Source organism: Abramis brama (assembly GCF_963993115.1).
Source record: "Abramis brama genome assembly, chromosome: 4".
NCBI lineage: Eukaryota > Metazoa > Chordata > Actinopteri > Cypriniformes > Leuciscidae > Abramis > Abramis brama.
This window is the reverse complement of record NC_139966.1, coordinates 10,731,133-10,747,530: the sequence shown is the minus strand read 5'-3', so window position 1 is coordinate 10,747,530 and position 16,398 is coordinate 10,731,133. Positions and strand designations below refer to the sequence as shown.

General features: G+C 36.1%; 1 protein-coding gene and 1 long non-coding RNA gene across 8 annotated transcripts; one reads left to right on the top strand and one right to left on the bottom strand.

The window, feature by feature from the left end:
- Positions 1-3: 3 nt before the first annotated feature.
- Positions 4-7,576, bottom strand: LOC311080636. Of its 7 annotated transcripts, none has more exons than XR_014605659.1 (8): positions 7,001-7,576; positions 6,816-6,880; positions 5,238-5,324; positions 4,747-4,959; positions 4,220-4,488; positions 3,378-3,603; positions 3,169-3,272; positions 4-1,635 (listed from the first exon to the last, which is right to left on the bottom strand). It is a non-coding gene; the product is annotated as an uncharacterized lncRNA (long non-coding RNA). The 7 variants fall into 7 exon arrangements; XR_014605660.1 differs by having other exon boundaries at positions 6,816-6,877; positions 7,001-7,575; XR_014605661.1 differs by having other exon boundaries at positions 4,747-4,935; positions 6,816-6,877; positions 7,001-7,575.
- On the top strand, positions 4,256-4,998 carry LOC311080635 (uncharacterized protein; the record flags this gene model as incomplete). The annotated part of the gene is made up of 2 exons (XM_084110691.1): positions 4,256-4,450; positions 4,768-4,998. 2 exons carry the CDS (start codon positions 4,256-4,258, stop codon positions 4,996-4,998), a joined length of 426 nt encoding a protein of 141 aa, XP_083966817.1.
- Positions 7,577-16,398: the final 8,822 nt, after the last annotated feature.

The window sequence follows — 16,398 nt, the reverse complement described above, 5'->3', positions numbered from 1 at the left end:
TGGTCACAAAGTAAGGTGAATGTAAGAAAAACTTTTCACTTTATATATGTTCTTCATCTCTGTAATCTGCAAATAATTTTGCTGTTATAAAATGTATGACTGAAAATGTATCTCAAGCTGTCAATCAAATACTTACATAGCAGCAACAACGACCTATTTACACTTAAGCAAAATAGAGAAACAAGTCAGATAATACACAGGAACGGAAGTATGGACGTGTTTCTATTATAAAAGAGTAACGTCAGCATTATAGAGAATGAGGAGTTACGATGTTTTTCACGCAGCGTTCCATATTTTCTCTGGTCTTACTGTCGAAATAACCATGGCAACGGTAAGCGTTATCAGAGAATGTCTAATCCCCTAAAATGGCGGCGCCGTCGAGTATAAATGAAATAGTTTTTTTTTTTTTTTTTTTACCAAAAGCTTATCTGACGGCGGTCCGTATTTCATATAAACAGGAGCAAAAAAGCCCAATTTCACATAAAAAATACAAATACTGGGGATATAAATTAAGGTTTTTAACAAAACGAACAAATTAGACAGAAGACAGAAACCGTTAACGTTACACATCATCCTCACGATAACGTTACACATTATTATCGTAATGCTTTTTGGAAAATTAACTATTATTCGTGTTTCAGCAGTTATAAACACTTAAATACGTTTAACTGCATTCAAATCGTTAACCCACACACATTTTAATTACCTCAGACAAACTTTCTCACTCACCCGAACCGAAGCAAGCAGCAGGAGCGGAAGAATCCAGAATGACGTACAACTCATTAGTTATGCAACATTCAGCGATCTCATTTGTTATCCAACATTCAACAATTTCATTGGCCAGCCGTTACATTCGTTTAAATAACACAACCCTTGTAATCAAATAATTAACATCATAATGGAGTTATTAATCACAATTAATTTATTAAAACACCAGCAAAAAAATAAAAATAAATTGTATATATATTAAAAAAATATGGCAGCTAATTACTTGTGCACAATTCCCTTTTTAAACCCACAATATTTAACTTATTTTATATTAGGAGGGACCAAATTATATTTTGTTTAATAAAATAAATTATACAATAAGGTGAATTGATTTATATTGTAATGTAAAGCCTACAGTTTGTTATCAAATAAATTACTTTTGCTGTTGATTTGCCAACGTGATCCTCAGATCAGTGATCAAGCAGGGCAGACTGGAGATGTAGCTGGCCATTCTTTCAGGCTTTCTGGCAAATACAATTTTTCCTGTTATACAATTAAGTGAAAGTTCTGCGTTTAACCCATCCAAGATGCACACACATTAAAAAAGCTGTGGATATAACCTTATTTCAGTCATTTAACAAAACCCATGGGACAATGGAACCAGAAGTGCTAAAATGCAACTCGTTTCTGTGTTTTGGACAAATAATAATAAAGACATCAATATAATAAAACATTTTAACATAAGTTTAATTTAAATGAACAGTGTAACAAATACGAACATGTGTGAACATTTGATACCAGTGTTTTAACACACACACACACACACATTACTGAGGGTCACTGTGGTGGACACACTGAGGTAAGACACACACATTAACCTGGTGTCTCTTCTACACACACTCTGGCTGCTGTCTGTCCCTCTCTCTCCTGGGGGAGGGGGAGATAGAGAGAGAGAGAAAGAGAGAGAGGGAGAAAGAAGGGGGAGGGAGAAAAAAAAGAGAAAAAAGAAAACCATTGGTCAAATGTTATCTGTCTTGTCATCATGTGCCTTTGTGATGTCTTTTGATTCGCTGATTGGACTGGTGCCAAGTTCAAGACCACTGTCCTCCTCCTTACTTGACCACTCAACTACAACTACACATCAGGTGAGACCCTTTTTACTTTTCAACAAACTAAATGAACTCTTACAATAAAATGTAAATATTAAGGCCTATATGACAGTGACAAAACAAGATTTGATCTCAGAGAAGAAATCTTTCCACTTTTTCTAATTAAATTCATGATTTTTATGAAGCTACAATGAAATGACAGTATAATAAGATATATTCTGACAGGATTTGGTCTCAGAGAAGGGGTTCTGATTGAAAAATGTTTTTTTCATAAGAAATTTTTCCACTTTTTCTAATTAAATTCATGATTTTTAAGAAGCTACAATGAAATGACAGTATAATAAGATAAATTCTGACAGGATTTGGTCTCAGAGAAGGGGTTCTGATTGAAAAATGTTTTTTTCAGAAGAAATTTTTCCACTTTTTCTAATTAAATTCATGATTTTTATGAAGCTACAATGAAATGACAGTATAATAAGATATATTCTGACAGGATTTGGTCTCAGAGAAGGGGTTCTGACTGAAAAATGTTTTTTCTGAAGAAATTTTTCCACTTTTTCTAATTAAATTCATGATTTTAATGAAGCTACAATGAAATGACAGCATAATAAAATATATTCTGACAGGATTTGGTCTCAGAGGAGGGGTTCTGACTGAAATAAGTGGATAAATTACTTCAGAAAATAAATTTTTCACATTAAATTCATGATTTTTATAAAGTTCAGTCACAACCTCCTCAGAGAAGGGGTTCTGACTGAACAAGTTATTTTTTAAAGGTCCCATATTGTCAAAATTGAAATTTCCTGGCTTTTTTTCATGATAACAGAGCTCTAGGGGCTATGTAACTACCATATCAGTTTCAAAACAATCGAACCACAGACAAATTCACACAGTCTGCATAAAGTAGCTGTGCCTTTTCACAAGCCATTGTGACTTCCGTATAAATGTGATGTCAGAACTACTCAGTCACCACCCCTACCAATACACTCAGAGAACAACAGGCCAATCAGAAGAGAGGCTCATGAATATTAAGTAGACAGGGCAAACTCGACCTGTTCTTGGCAGAGCTCCTGAGAAAGGAGCTGTAAAATATATATTGAGATGGTTTTTGGTGCTTATACAGCAAATATATATTATCCAGGAAATAAAAAACCTAAAATAAAACTTCAGAAAGATGTACAATATGGAACCTTTAAAGTAATTTTTTCCACTTCAAATAAATAAACAGTAGCGTTTTATTTTTGGGTGAACCATTCTTTCAAAACTCAACACAATTTCCTTCAAAATATTGCTTTGACTTTAATTTTATGAACAAAAAGTAAATAATATTTGCCAGAGTATTCACATGTACCTTTCTCTGCCTTTTCTTCTCGTCAGCATGGCAACTCCAACATCTCCGGCAGCATTTCTGCGTTGCAAGTGTGTTGCAACGAGCATGAACCAGCGAGCCCTCAACTTCCGAAAGGGAGAAAAGATTACCATTAATAGGCTTAAAACACAGTCTATAAGTGCTTTAAGCGATGGCTTAAAAACATATTTAAATAAAAAAGATGGGTTTACCCCGGAATTTGAGGAGGGGGTTAGCTATATTTTACAAACATACACCCTGTCCAATGCATTTGGACAGATGCATTTGTTTGTTGGCCCTGGAACCCTGAAATTTAAAACTGTTCCACTGGAGATTACAGAGGAGGCGGAGAATCAGGCCAAACATGCCCTGTGTCCGTCTTCTCCAGTGAAGAGTGGCGAAGAGGAGGACATCTTCTCAAAGGGTGGATACCTCAGCCTCCAGGGGAAGATCACGGAAGTGAGTAAATTTTCTATCCGTCTAATACATTTTGCAGTGTTAAACTAATTCTTTAAGCTTTTAACCTAATATAATTTACTAAACTGACAGCATTACATCCTCATCATCCAGTTCCAAGTTGCCTAAAACAGAAATTTTATAAAAATGAACAGTGATAATGACCGTGTTCTGCAATACCTGTGGCAAATTCAATTATATTGCTAATTTTGTATATTTGAGCTGAATAGTCTCAAAAATATACTAACTACATTACAACATTGTATTATATTTATTTTGAAATAGTTTGTGTATCTAATGGGTGATTCAAAGTTATAAGAAAATTCACAGGACATAACAGTTGAGTAAGACTGTTGACACCATATACACTTTTTCACCCTGACCGTCCACTTTTTCATCTGTCCGTCTTCATCTGTCTGTCACTATGGCACTGTGATTTAAACACACTTTCAGGAAATCTCCACACCCCATATTTTGGATTTTTCACTTATTTGTAAAACAAATCATGTAATTAACAAATTGAATAAAAATAATCTAAATGTGCAATGTTGAGGAAATCCAGGAACAAAAATAAGAAACAGAACTGTATTATACTCACCCATGAATTGAATTTTTCCAGTTGCGTGGCGTGAAGATGACACGCACTAATGTCCCCGTTCTGGACATTCAACTGCAGTGTGGAGGAAAGTTGTTTGAAGTGTCGCTGTGGAGGGATGAGGCACTGTCTGACGTCTACGTGGGTGATGAGGTGGTGATTACTCACCTTCGCCCCTGCATCATCCACAACGGGCGAGGAAAATTCCACTCCTCACCCTACACGACTGTGAAGGTACATAATGGACAACACTACTGCTGCCATAGTATACACTGAAACAGAGTAAAACATGCATTTTGGAGTTGTAAACCTACCTTTCAATTAATAAATATCACATGAACAAAATCATAACTGTTCAGATTATCAGCTATACTGTAATCCGATAATAGACTAGAGTTGCAAGTGTGTTTTTTTAATGCAACAGGTCAATAAACAAGAATTTAATATACATTTAATATACAGAAAAGCAAAATTGTACAAAAAGAAATACTTACAGTGAGGTGTTTCAGTACTAATACAATGAAACTTACCATAATGGTTTGTTTCCACAGATTCCTGAGGGGCAAGTCCAGGAGACAGAGGCCGACATCATCGGCATCTCGGAGGTCAACGACAACTGCCACATCCTCAGCAGTGAGTCAGTGGTGTACATAATTCCAGTCACCATGTTCTCTGGGAATCCTGACGACCTCCTCGCCAAGCTGCCGATGAAAGTTGTCCTCAGGCACATAAACAGACGGGTGCTTCAGATCCGTGCCGTGAACGAGACCTCATCCGATTAGCCAGCACCCTCATCCCTTTTCCCACTTTTTTTTGTTCTAAGACTTCTACTTTAAATTGTTCTTGTTTAGTGTGTTCTTGTTTAGTTTCTATAGTTTGTTCCAAACAACAACACCTTATTAAAGATAATAAAATATAATTTTACATGTTTCAAAGTGTTGTCTTCTCTATCATCCATATATTTTTGACAGCAATGCATACCCTCTAATTACCTGCAGAAAAGGTACACTGTTTTACTTACCTGTTGTGTTGTGATGCAAGGTTCTCATCTTGGATCTGAGGTGTGACCAGCCACTCGTGAACTTTAGTCACCCATTTGAATGCAACACTTGGGAGAACAGAAACAGAAAGTTACAATCTTCAAGTTACACAAGTGTGAAATTACACAAAAATAATGCAAAACCCATTAATTGAGATATATCAACAAACTCATACATTTGTCATGCATTTAACAGGATGTAGTCCCTGTGTTTCCCATTAACTAAACCTTGACGTTAATCCTATCCTGATTGTTTAAAACTTGTGCACTTTAATCACATCGTGATCCGGTGTTTCCCGTGACTCGTGACAGCGTGGTGCAGGTATGACATTAAAACCCCGCCCCTTTGGTTCCATCAAGATTTTTCTATGTTGTTTTAGAATGGGGTTTTTCAATTTAGGAGTAAAATTACATACATTTTTAATAAAATTACATAAATTAGACATACCCTTACCGAAAAAACACGAAATTTTAAAAACAACGGTTGAATCTCAATGACTCACTAAGTGAATTGCTGCCACCTAGTGGCGGTTTTAATTTAACATTTAAATTTTAGTTTATTTTTTTTATTATTTCAAAAGTTAATGATTAATAATGTCCATTACTAATTAAGTCATTACTGATTTCCTGTGAGCTGCATTAAACAATGCTATTTCAGAAGCTGCTTCTGTTTTTCCTCAGCATTGCAAAGATTGTCTTTTTACTGTCATTTAATTTATTGTCATTTAATTTATTGTCATTTCTTCATAACGTCATAAAAATCATAAATTTAATTTGAAATAAGTGGGGAAATTACTCCAGAAAATACATTTTTCTGTCAGAACCCCTTCTCTGAGACCAAAATCCTGTCAGAATATATTTGTTTTAATTAATTTAATTAATTAAGGATTTGACACAAAAGATGATGCACACATCTAGCAGAAAGCATTCCCCGAAAGGTTGTAGCTTTTATCAAAACAATTTTTACCTTGTAAGTTAAAAACATCATTATTGTCGATCATTGTTCGTGATATAATGATTAATGTCATTACACGAATACAGAAAACTTTCTGTGTGGGGTCATTCTTGTGTGTCGCACAGTCAAGAACCGTTTATGAATTAGTTAATTGCTTTTTAGAAAATCAAGACATTGTTATTTTAGTAGCATGAAAAACAAAAGGATTTTAAATTAATATCTTACTTGCATCGTGTCTGCACTTTCCCACGACAGAATTCACAATCTGTCTGTCTGTCTGTCTGTCTGACTGAGGTGAGCAGCACATAGTGTTGAACACAGCAAAAACTCCCGCGAATGCGCATTTTTTTCCCTTCACCAGTAACTAATCTGATTGGTTATTGCATTATGAGCTCAACAGAGATTTGTGTGATTGGTTGTGATGCTCAACGCTGAAAAAAAGTATAAAACGTAATCTTCTCTGTCTATCTATCGACAGTCGTAATAGATTAATATTGATTGTGTAGGAGATATTTTTTAACCCTTGTCGAATATGCAGTTTTGTCCATTTTAGAGGGAACAGAGTAATTGTGTCTCAAAATGTAGCAATTTGATTTACTCATTACCTTCACATGGTTACCGTGACAACGCGCGTCCATCCCCACATTAGCTGTTCTTAAGATATAATCTTCTTGTATGACAAGAACCATTTAGGAATCAGTTAATTGCTTTTTACGCATTAGAAAAACAAGACATTGTTATTTTAGTAGCATGAAAAATCAAAAGGATTATAAATTAATATCTTACTTACATCGCATCTACACTTTTCCTCGAGCGAAAAGGCAGAATCCAGCCAGAATGTCAGAAGAAGGGAGAAAAATACAAAAAAATTGTGACTGAGGTGAAAAGCACGTGACATGAACGAGGCAAAAAGCTCCCGCGAACCCGCAGATTGTTTCTTCATCGGTAACTTATCTGATTGGTTATTGCATAATGAGCTCAACAGAGACTTGTGTGATTGGTGGTAATGCTCAACGCTGAAAAGAAAAGTAATCTTGCATGTGAGCATCTTTACCTTTAATGCCTCAACACTTTACTTTATTTTCATTTTTCACTTCAAATGTGAATGTCGTTATCCATCCACGTTCTAATCCGTATATCTTTTCATGTAAACTGATCCTCTCAGCACTATATTTATTACACCACAAAATAACATGCTCAACATTTTCTGTTACATTACAACTGTCACATTTATCAGAAATGCATTTTTTCATTAAATACAAAGTTGACTATATAGGTGGAAATTTTTAACCTTTTAAGTTTAAGAAGCAGGGCAATTGTGTCTCATAATGTAGCAATTTAATTTCCTCATTTCCTTCACCTGGTTACTGTGACAACATGCGTCCATCACCACATTAGCTGTTCTTGCAATATAATTTTCCTATTATTACGAGTTGTTGATATAAAAGTTATGATGAAGATTTTACAATATGCTCACTGATAAAATTTAACCATTGAGGCTCTATCTAGCTATCTATCTAGCTATCTATCTATCCCTCCATCAAACTTTAAACTACTTTAAACTTCAAACTACTTAAAACTTTAAACTAAATTAAACTTCAAACTACTTTAATCTTCAAACAACTTTAAACTACTTACAACTTTAAACTAAATTAAACTTCAAACTACTTTAATCTTAAAACTACTTTAAACTTTAAACTACTTTAAACTTTAAACTACTTTAAACTTCAAACTAATATAAACTTTAAACTACTTTAGACTTCATACTACTTTAAACTACTTTAAACTTTAAACTAATGTAAACTTTATACTACTTTAAACTTCAAACTACTTTAAACTTTAAACTACTTTAAACTTTAAACTACTTTAAACTTTAAACTAATATAAACTTTAAACTACTTTAGACTTCATACTACTTTAAACTACTTTAAACTTTAAACTAATGTAAACTTTATACTACTTTAAACTTCAAACTACTTTAAACTTTAAACTAATTTAAACTTCAAACTAATTTAAACTTCAAACTTCTTCAAACGTTCTGGTCCAAACTTTCTCAAGCCAACTTAAAGTTTGTCTCGACGAACTTTCGCATCTAGTTATTATTATTATTCTTACTAAAAATTTATCGCCTATCTCCTCCTAGAGCTTTAACTCTACATACTCCAAACTCGGCTCAGACCTTCAGACTATTCTGACTTGAGTTGCTATATCTTTTCAGACTGATCGGACTTACGGTTTTCCTAATATTGCCGATCAAAACTCGGAAAAACTCCCATTGACTTACATTGGGGAGTTCTAAAAAATTCAAATCTAGATTCAAACTGGCCAACCGACGAAAATTCAAATCAAAATACCTTGAAGACTAATTCAAACTGCCATTCTATATAATATATAAGCCATTGAGACTCAATTAAACTAATCAACTCATCTATCTATCTACTTCAAACTATTTTAAACTTTAAACTACTTTAAACTTCAAACTAAATTAAACTTCAAACTAATATAAACTTTAAACTTCTTTAAACTTCAAACTTAAGCTTTAACTCATTTAAACTTATAAACTGTAAACTCATTTAAACTTATAAACTCAAAACTCATTTAAACTTACAAACCAAATTCAAAAACGTGTACACTTATAAACTCATCCATTTATACACTTATAAACTCTAAACTCATAAACTCTGAGTGTGTGTGTGTGTGTGTGTGAACCCACATACACACACACACTCTTTAAACTCATTTAAACTTAAACTCTAAACTCATTTAAACTTATAAACTCAAAAACTCGTAAACTAATTTAAACTTCAAACCACTTTAAACTTCGTACGTATAAAGCTCCCAGCTCCCAAGCAACTCCATAGCAACCAAACTTGAGTACCCTAGCAACCATTTTGCAAGACCTATATCTCTGTATCAGAACATTGTATAGAGATGAGGTTTGGCTCTTTTGACTCATGCTAGCAAACAGCACTTCCAACATGCTACACATGCTAGCAGTGAATAGCTACATGCTAATAGCGATTAGTTAAGTGCTAAATCATACCAAGATCATGCTAAGAACTATACAAACTCCATAGTAACCATCTGTGACAACTACCAACCACCAAGTAACACCATAGCAACCACCCAGAACACCCTAGCAACACCCTAGCAACCACCCAGAATACCCTAGCAACACCATAGCAACTACCAAAACACCCTAGCAACCACCTAGCAACATCATAGCAACCACCCAGAACACCCTAGCAACCACCTAGCAACACCATAGCAACCACCAAAACACCCTAGCAACCACCTAGCAACATCCTAGCAACCACCTGGAATACCCTAGCAACACCATAGCAACCACCCATAATACCCTAGCAACCGCCTAGCAACACCATAGCAACCACCAAAACACCCTAGTAACCGCCTAGCAACCACCCAGAATACCCTAGCAACCGCCTAGCAACACCCTAGCAACCACCCAGAACACCCTAGCAACCGCCTAGCAACACCATAGCAACCGCTAAAACACCCTAGCAACCGCCTAGCAACCACCCAGAACACCCTAGTAACCGCCTAGCAACCACCCAAAATACCTTAGCAACCGCCTAGCAACACCCTAGCAACCACCCAAAATACCCTAGCAACCGCTTAGCAACACCCTAGCAACCACCCAGAACACCCTAGCAACCACCTAGCAACCACCCAGAACACCCTAGCAACCAAACAGAATACCCTAGCAACAACCTAGCAACACCATAGCAACCACCCAGAACACCCTAGCAACCACCAAAAACACCCTAGCAACCGCCTAGCAACCACCCAGAACACCCTAGCAACTGCCTAGCAACCACCCAGAACACCTTAGCAACCCACTAGAAAACCCCCAACAACTTTTTAACTTTAAAATACTTTAAACTTTAAACTAATTTAAACATTAAACTTATTTAAACTTTAAACTAATTTAAACTTCAAACTAATTTAAACTTTAGACTAATTTAAACTTTAAACTAATTTTAACTTTAAACTATTTTAAACTTCTAACTAATTTAAACTTTAAACTAATTTAAACTTGAAACTACTTTAAACTCCAAACTACTTTTAACTTCTTCAAACTTTCTGGTCCAGCTTTCTCAAGCCAACTTAAAGTTTGTCTCGACGAACTTTTTAATCTAGTTGTAAATGAAATAGTCACAGATAATAGCTTCGATGTACTTTGCCTTACTGAAACCTGGCTTAAACCAAATGATTATTTCGGTCTAAATGAGTTTACTCCATCAGGATACTCCTATAAGCATGAGCCCCGTCTGATTGGTCGTGGCGGCGGTGTTGCCACGCCGCAACATTGAGAATATCTATAGAGATATTCTCAATGTTACTCAGAAAACGGGTTATAAGTTTATTTCGTTTGAAGTACTTGTACTAAATGTTACGCTCTTAGATGTTAGAAAAACATCCCTATTATCTCTAGCCTTGGCTACCGTATATAGACCGCCTGGGCCTTATGCTGAATTCCTAAAAGAGTTTGCAGATTTTCTCTCAGACCTATTAGTCAATGTCGATAAAGCATTAATTGTTGGAGATTTTAATAGTCAAGTCAAGTCAAGTCATCTTCATTTATATAGCGCTTTTAACAATGTAGATTGTTTCAAAGCAGCTTTACAGAGATAAACGTATAATTTAAGGTAACAGAGAATGTTTTGGCTTTATAGCGGTTCTTTAATAAAGTTATTTTACAGCTAAAGTTAGTTTTGATTGATTCGCTTCCGTCGCAACGATCATATGTTATTAAATTAGGGGCCGCCAAGACACCATTCTCTCTACACAAACTTTAAACGCGATCCTGTGAGAAACGCTGATGGAGTTCACATGCGCATTAAGAATTGGTTCTATAGTTATGTGCGTTTGAATACATGTGTGCCGGTTTGTAATTCTCTACAAACCAAGCCTAAACAAATTACTGGTGTTTCCTTATAGTTTTGATTCAGAATTTTATTTTATCAATTCGGGGTAGATACGCAAATTGAGTTTTCCCGACGACGCTTTATCTGTAGAGTGGGAAAGGGATCCTCCATAGGGAGAGACTAGTTGGCACTTCAGCACTGCGTTGTCATCGGGTCCAGGCCAAGGGCCTTCGTCACATCTGGATACGGCCTGGATCCGACAGGCTGCGGGAAAACCTCGGGATAAACAAAGACAATAAAATTAGAGTAGATGCCATTCTTCTCATGATGTAACAAGTACATCAGGATTTATGGGAAGTGTTCCCGGTTCCAGCTGACCTAATCTATGCAGCCTAACATTGAATTATAGAAGTCTATAATGTATTATGTGAATGCTATGTCAAAGAGATGTGTCTTTAATCTAGCTTTGAACTGACAGAGTGTGTCTGCTTCCCGGACAATGTTAGGAAGATTGTTCCAAAGTTTTGGTGCTAAATAGGAAAAGGATCTACCACCAGCAGTCGATTTTGATATTCTAGGTATTATCAACTGGCCGGAATTTTGAGATCGCAATAGACGTGAAGGACTATAATGCGTTAAGAGCTCGCTCAAGTACTGCGGAGCTAAACCATTTAGTGCTTTGTAAGTAATCAGCAATATTTTAAAATTGATACGATGTTTAATAGGGAGCCAGTGCAGTTTTGACAGAACTGGGCTAATATGGTCATACTTCCTGGTTCTGGTAAGAACTCGAGCTGCTGCGTTTTGAACTAGCTGTAGTTTGTTTATTAAGCGTGCAGGGCAACCACCCAGTAGAGCATTACAATAATCTAGCCTTGATGTCATGAAAGCATGAACTAATTGTTCCGCATTTGTCAATGAGAGCATATGACGTAATTTAGATATATTTTTAAGATGGAAAAATGCGGTTTTACAGATACTAGACACGTGACTTTCAAATGAAAGATTGGTATCAAAGAGCACATCCAGGTTCCTAACCGACGATGAAGACTTAACAGAGCAGCCATCAAGTGTTAGACAGTATTCTAGGTTATTACGTGAGGAAGTTTTTTGTCCAATAATTAGAATCTCTGTTTTTTCAGAATTTAGAAGTAGGAAATTACGAGTCATCCAATTTTTTATATCAGCTATGCATTCTGTTAATTTAGTGAATTGGTAAGTTTTGTTAGGTTTTGAAGAAATATAGAGCTGAGTATCGTCGGCATAACAGTGGAAGCTAATTCCATGTTTCCTAATGATATCTCCTAACGGTAGCATGTACAGAGTGAACAGCAGCGGTCCTAGTACTGAGCCTTGTGGTACACCATACTGAACTTGTGATCGATGAGACATCTCTTCATTTACTGCTACAAATTGATAACGGTCAGATAAGTATGATTTAAACCATGCTAGTACAATTCCACTAATGCCAACATAGTTTTCTAGTCTATTTAAAAGAATGTTGTGGTCAATGGTGTCAAATGCAGCACTAAGATCGAGTAACACTAATAGAGAGATACAACCACGATCGGATGATAAGAGCAAATCATTTGTAACTCTAACGAGAGCAGTCTCGGTACTATGGTACGGTCTAAATCCTGACTGAAAATCCTCGCAGATATCATTTCTTTCTAAAAAGGAACACAGTTGTGAGGATACTGCCTTTTCTAGTATCTTTGACAGAAAAGGTAGATTCGAGATCGGCCTGTAATTGACTAATTCTGTAGGATCAAGTTGCGTTTTTTTAACAAGCGGTTTAATCATAGCCAGCTTAAAGTTTTTTGGTACGTATCCTAAAGACAAAGACGAATTAATGATATTAAGAAGATGATCTATGACCTCTGGAAGCATCTCTTTCAGTAGCTTAGTTGGTATAGGGTCTAACATACATGTTGTCGATTTAGATGATTTAACGAGTTTAGTAAATTCTTCCTCTCCTATAGCAACGAATGAATCAAATTTTTCCTCAGGGAGACTACAATGCACTGCCTGATGCGATACTGTAGTAGACCGTTGCATAGTTATAATTTTGTCCCTGATATTATCAATCTTATAAGTGAAGAAGTTCATAAAATCCAGGGTTTTTCCTACATTGAAAATTTTTTTCGATTTAGGAAAAAAACGAATTTTTTGTCCCGCCAAAGCCTTAAGCAGGCTACTGACGGAGTGACGGAGAGAACGATCACAGCGCCCCACCCCTGCGCGGGCACTCTCCGTCTTCAGTTCTGTCTTTGCTCTCTCCCTCGCATCAAAATCAACTGATCATAAAGGTCGGAAGACCGAATCCATGTTTCACGTGGTGCATTCGGAGAATATTTTTGCTGAATTAGCGCTGGTGTGAATTGCAGTCAAAAAAAGTTGCCTTATCTTCTCTTACAGCTTGTGACAAGCATTCCGCACATGCAGCTGACATAACTTTAAATAAACGCAAAAAAAAAAAAAAAAACCTATCCAATTTGAAGTTGTTTTTTAGGGGTGTGCGATATGACGATTTTTGATCGTGGACTATTAAAATGTCTCCACGATCTGCTTTTGAAGAAATATCGTAGAATCGTGCATTATATCTGTTCTGGCGCCTCCCAACATACTAAACAACGCGACGTATGTTCACATAAATGTTAACGCAGCGGAACGGGACACTGCAGTTCATAATTTGCATGTGCTTTAATGCCTTGTCGGTTAAACATTTAATTCGCGTGCTGATGCGCTGTTCTGACGTGTGCTGTGAAGCTCACATGCACTAAAAGCCTGTCTACCAGCGCCTGGATACTGGACTAAGTTATCTTTCGAGTCTTATTGTGCTTATACTGTTAAATACACACAAGGTTTATATAAACAAAGTCGGTTATGTCTAAAGTGAAAGCAAACTTGAGAAAATTGAGAGAAAATCTGCTTGTCAAATGCGTGTATATTAGACGCGTCGCGCGCAACTCTTAAAGAGACAGTAGTTATAGTAAACACGCTGCCGCTTGTCCTTAAAGGGATAGTTCACCCCAAAATAAAAATTATCTCATCATTAATGCACTCTAATGTTGTTCCAATCCTCTATTAATTTCCTTCTAATATTTTCTAATATTTTTCTAATATTAATATTTTGAAGAATGTGGCTATCCAAACAGTAGCTGATCCCCATTGACTTTCATAGGAGAATATACTATGGAAGTCACTGGGGTACATCAACTGTTTGGTTACCCACAATCTTCCAAATAACTTTTATTTTCAGCAGAAGAACTTATTCAAGTTTAAAACAACTTGAGAGAGTAAATTATGATAATTTGAATTTTTAGGAGAACTATCCCTAATAAGACAACAAAATGCAAAGAGAAAATCACTCACTGCTCTTCACTGATAACTTTAGCTTTAATAAGTATCAATGTATAATTTATACAGTGAAGTCTATGTTTTGTTTTATTTTCATATTTGTTCATTTAATTACTTTCTTTTCTTTAAGAAAAAAATCACAAACTGTTTCTTTGTATTTATTTTAAATGTAACATTTATTGTCAATATTGGGCTTGCGGATCATGTGGGTACTAGAGTACTCTTTGCTGTGTGTGGATGACCATGTCGGTCAGCCACCACCGAAGACCAATTTTGACCCAGGAAAAACCCTGAAATCATTACTGCTGTGCTGCTTGGAAACTTCTGTGTTTGAAGCTTTCTTTTTCGTTAGTTTAGCCACTGTTTCAAATAAAAACCTAGGATTATGTTTATTTTCTTCTAATAGGGTTGAAAAATAAGCAGATCTAGCAGCTTTTAAAGCCTCTCTGTATGCAATCGAGCTCTCTTTCCATGAAATGCGAAATACCTCTAGTTTTGTTTTCTTCCAGTTGCGTTCCATTTTTCTGGCTGCTCTCTTAAGGGCCCGAGTGTGCTCGTTGTACTACAGCGTTGGATTATTTTCTTTAATCTTCTTTAAGCGCAAAGGAGCAACTGTGTCTAAAGTGCTGGAAAAGAGAGAGTTAAAAGTTTCTGTTGCAATATCAAGTTCTTCTAAGCTATCCGGGATGCTAAGATGATGAAACTGATCAGGAAGATTATTAATAAAGCAATCTTTAGTGGCAGAAGTGATAGTTCTAACATATTTGTAACACGGAGTCGGCTTTGCAGCCTTGGCGAAATGTAATTTACCAGAGACTAGATAATGATCTGAGATGTCATCGCTCTGCTGCAGAATTTCAACGGCATCAACATCTATTCCATGTGATAATATTAGATCTAGAGTATGATTACGACGATGAGTAGGTCCTGACACGTGTTGTCTAACTCCAATTGAGTTTACAATGTCTTTAAATGCCAAACCCAATGCATCTTTTTCATTATCGATGTGTATATTAAAATCACCAACAATTAGTACTTTATCTGCAGCCAATAGAACTCTGATAGAAAGTCCGCAAATTCTTTGATAAAGTCTGTATGGTGCCCTGGTGGCCTGTATACAGTAGCCAGCACAAATCTCAAACGTGACTTATCATTCATACTATATATTTTTACATTAAGCACTAACACTTCAAAAGAATTATATTTAAAACTTGATTTCTTAGTGGTTTTGAAAATATTACTATAAATTACAGCAACACCTCCCCCTTTGCATTTCAGACGAGGCTCATGTTTATAACAGTAATCTTGCGGGGTGGACTCATTTAAAGTAATGTAATCGTTTGGTTTTAGCCAGGTTTCTGTCAAACACAGCACATCTAGGTTATTATCTGAAATCATATCATTAACAATGAGTGCTTTTGAAGTAAGCGATCGAATATTCAGCAACCCAAGCTTTAGCATTTGCTCATCTGTATTATAGCTGTTTTTTATTTGTTGAACATCAATTAAATTTTTAACCTTAGATGGGTTTAAACGTTTTTTGGATTTCCAAATTCGGGGAACAGACACAGTCTCTATATGATGATAGCTAGGTGAAAGAGGCTCTATGTGATGGGATTTATCTGACCTGGATGACGCGAGGCCGCTAGCAGACGGTCGGTTTAGCCAGTCTGTCTGCTTCCTGATCTGGTGCCCAATTTGTCATGTTTGAGCTCTAAGACTATGAGCCATATTACTAGAGAGAAGAGCAGCACCATCCCAGGAGGGATGAATACCATCTCTTTTCAACAGGTCAGGTTTGGCCCAAAAACTTTTCCAATTGTCTATGAATTCTATATTATTATGCGGACACCACTTAGACAGCCAGCGATTCAGTGAACACAATCTACTAACTATCTCATCACTCCTGCGAACAGGAAGGGGGCCAGAGCAAATTACA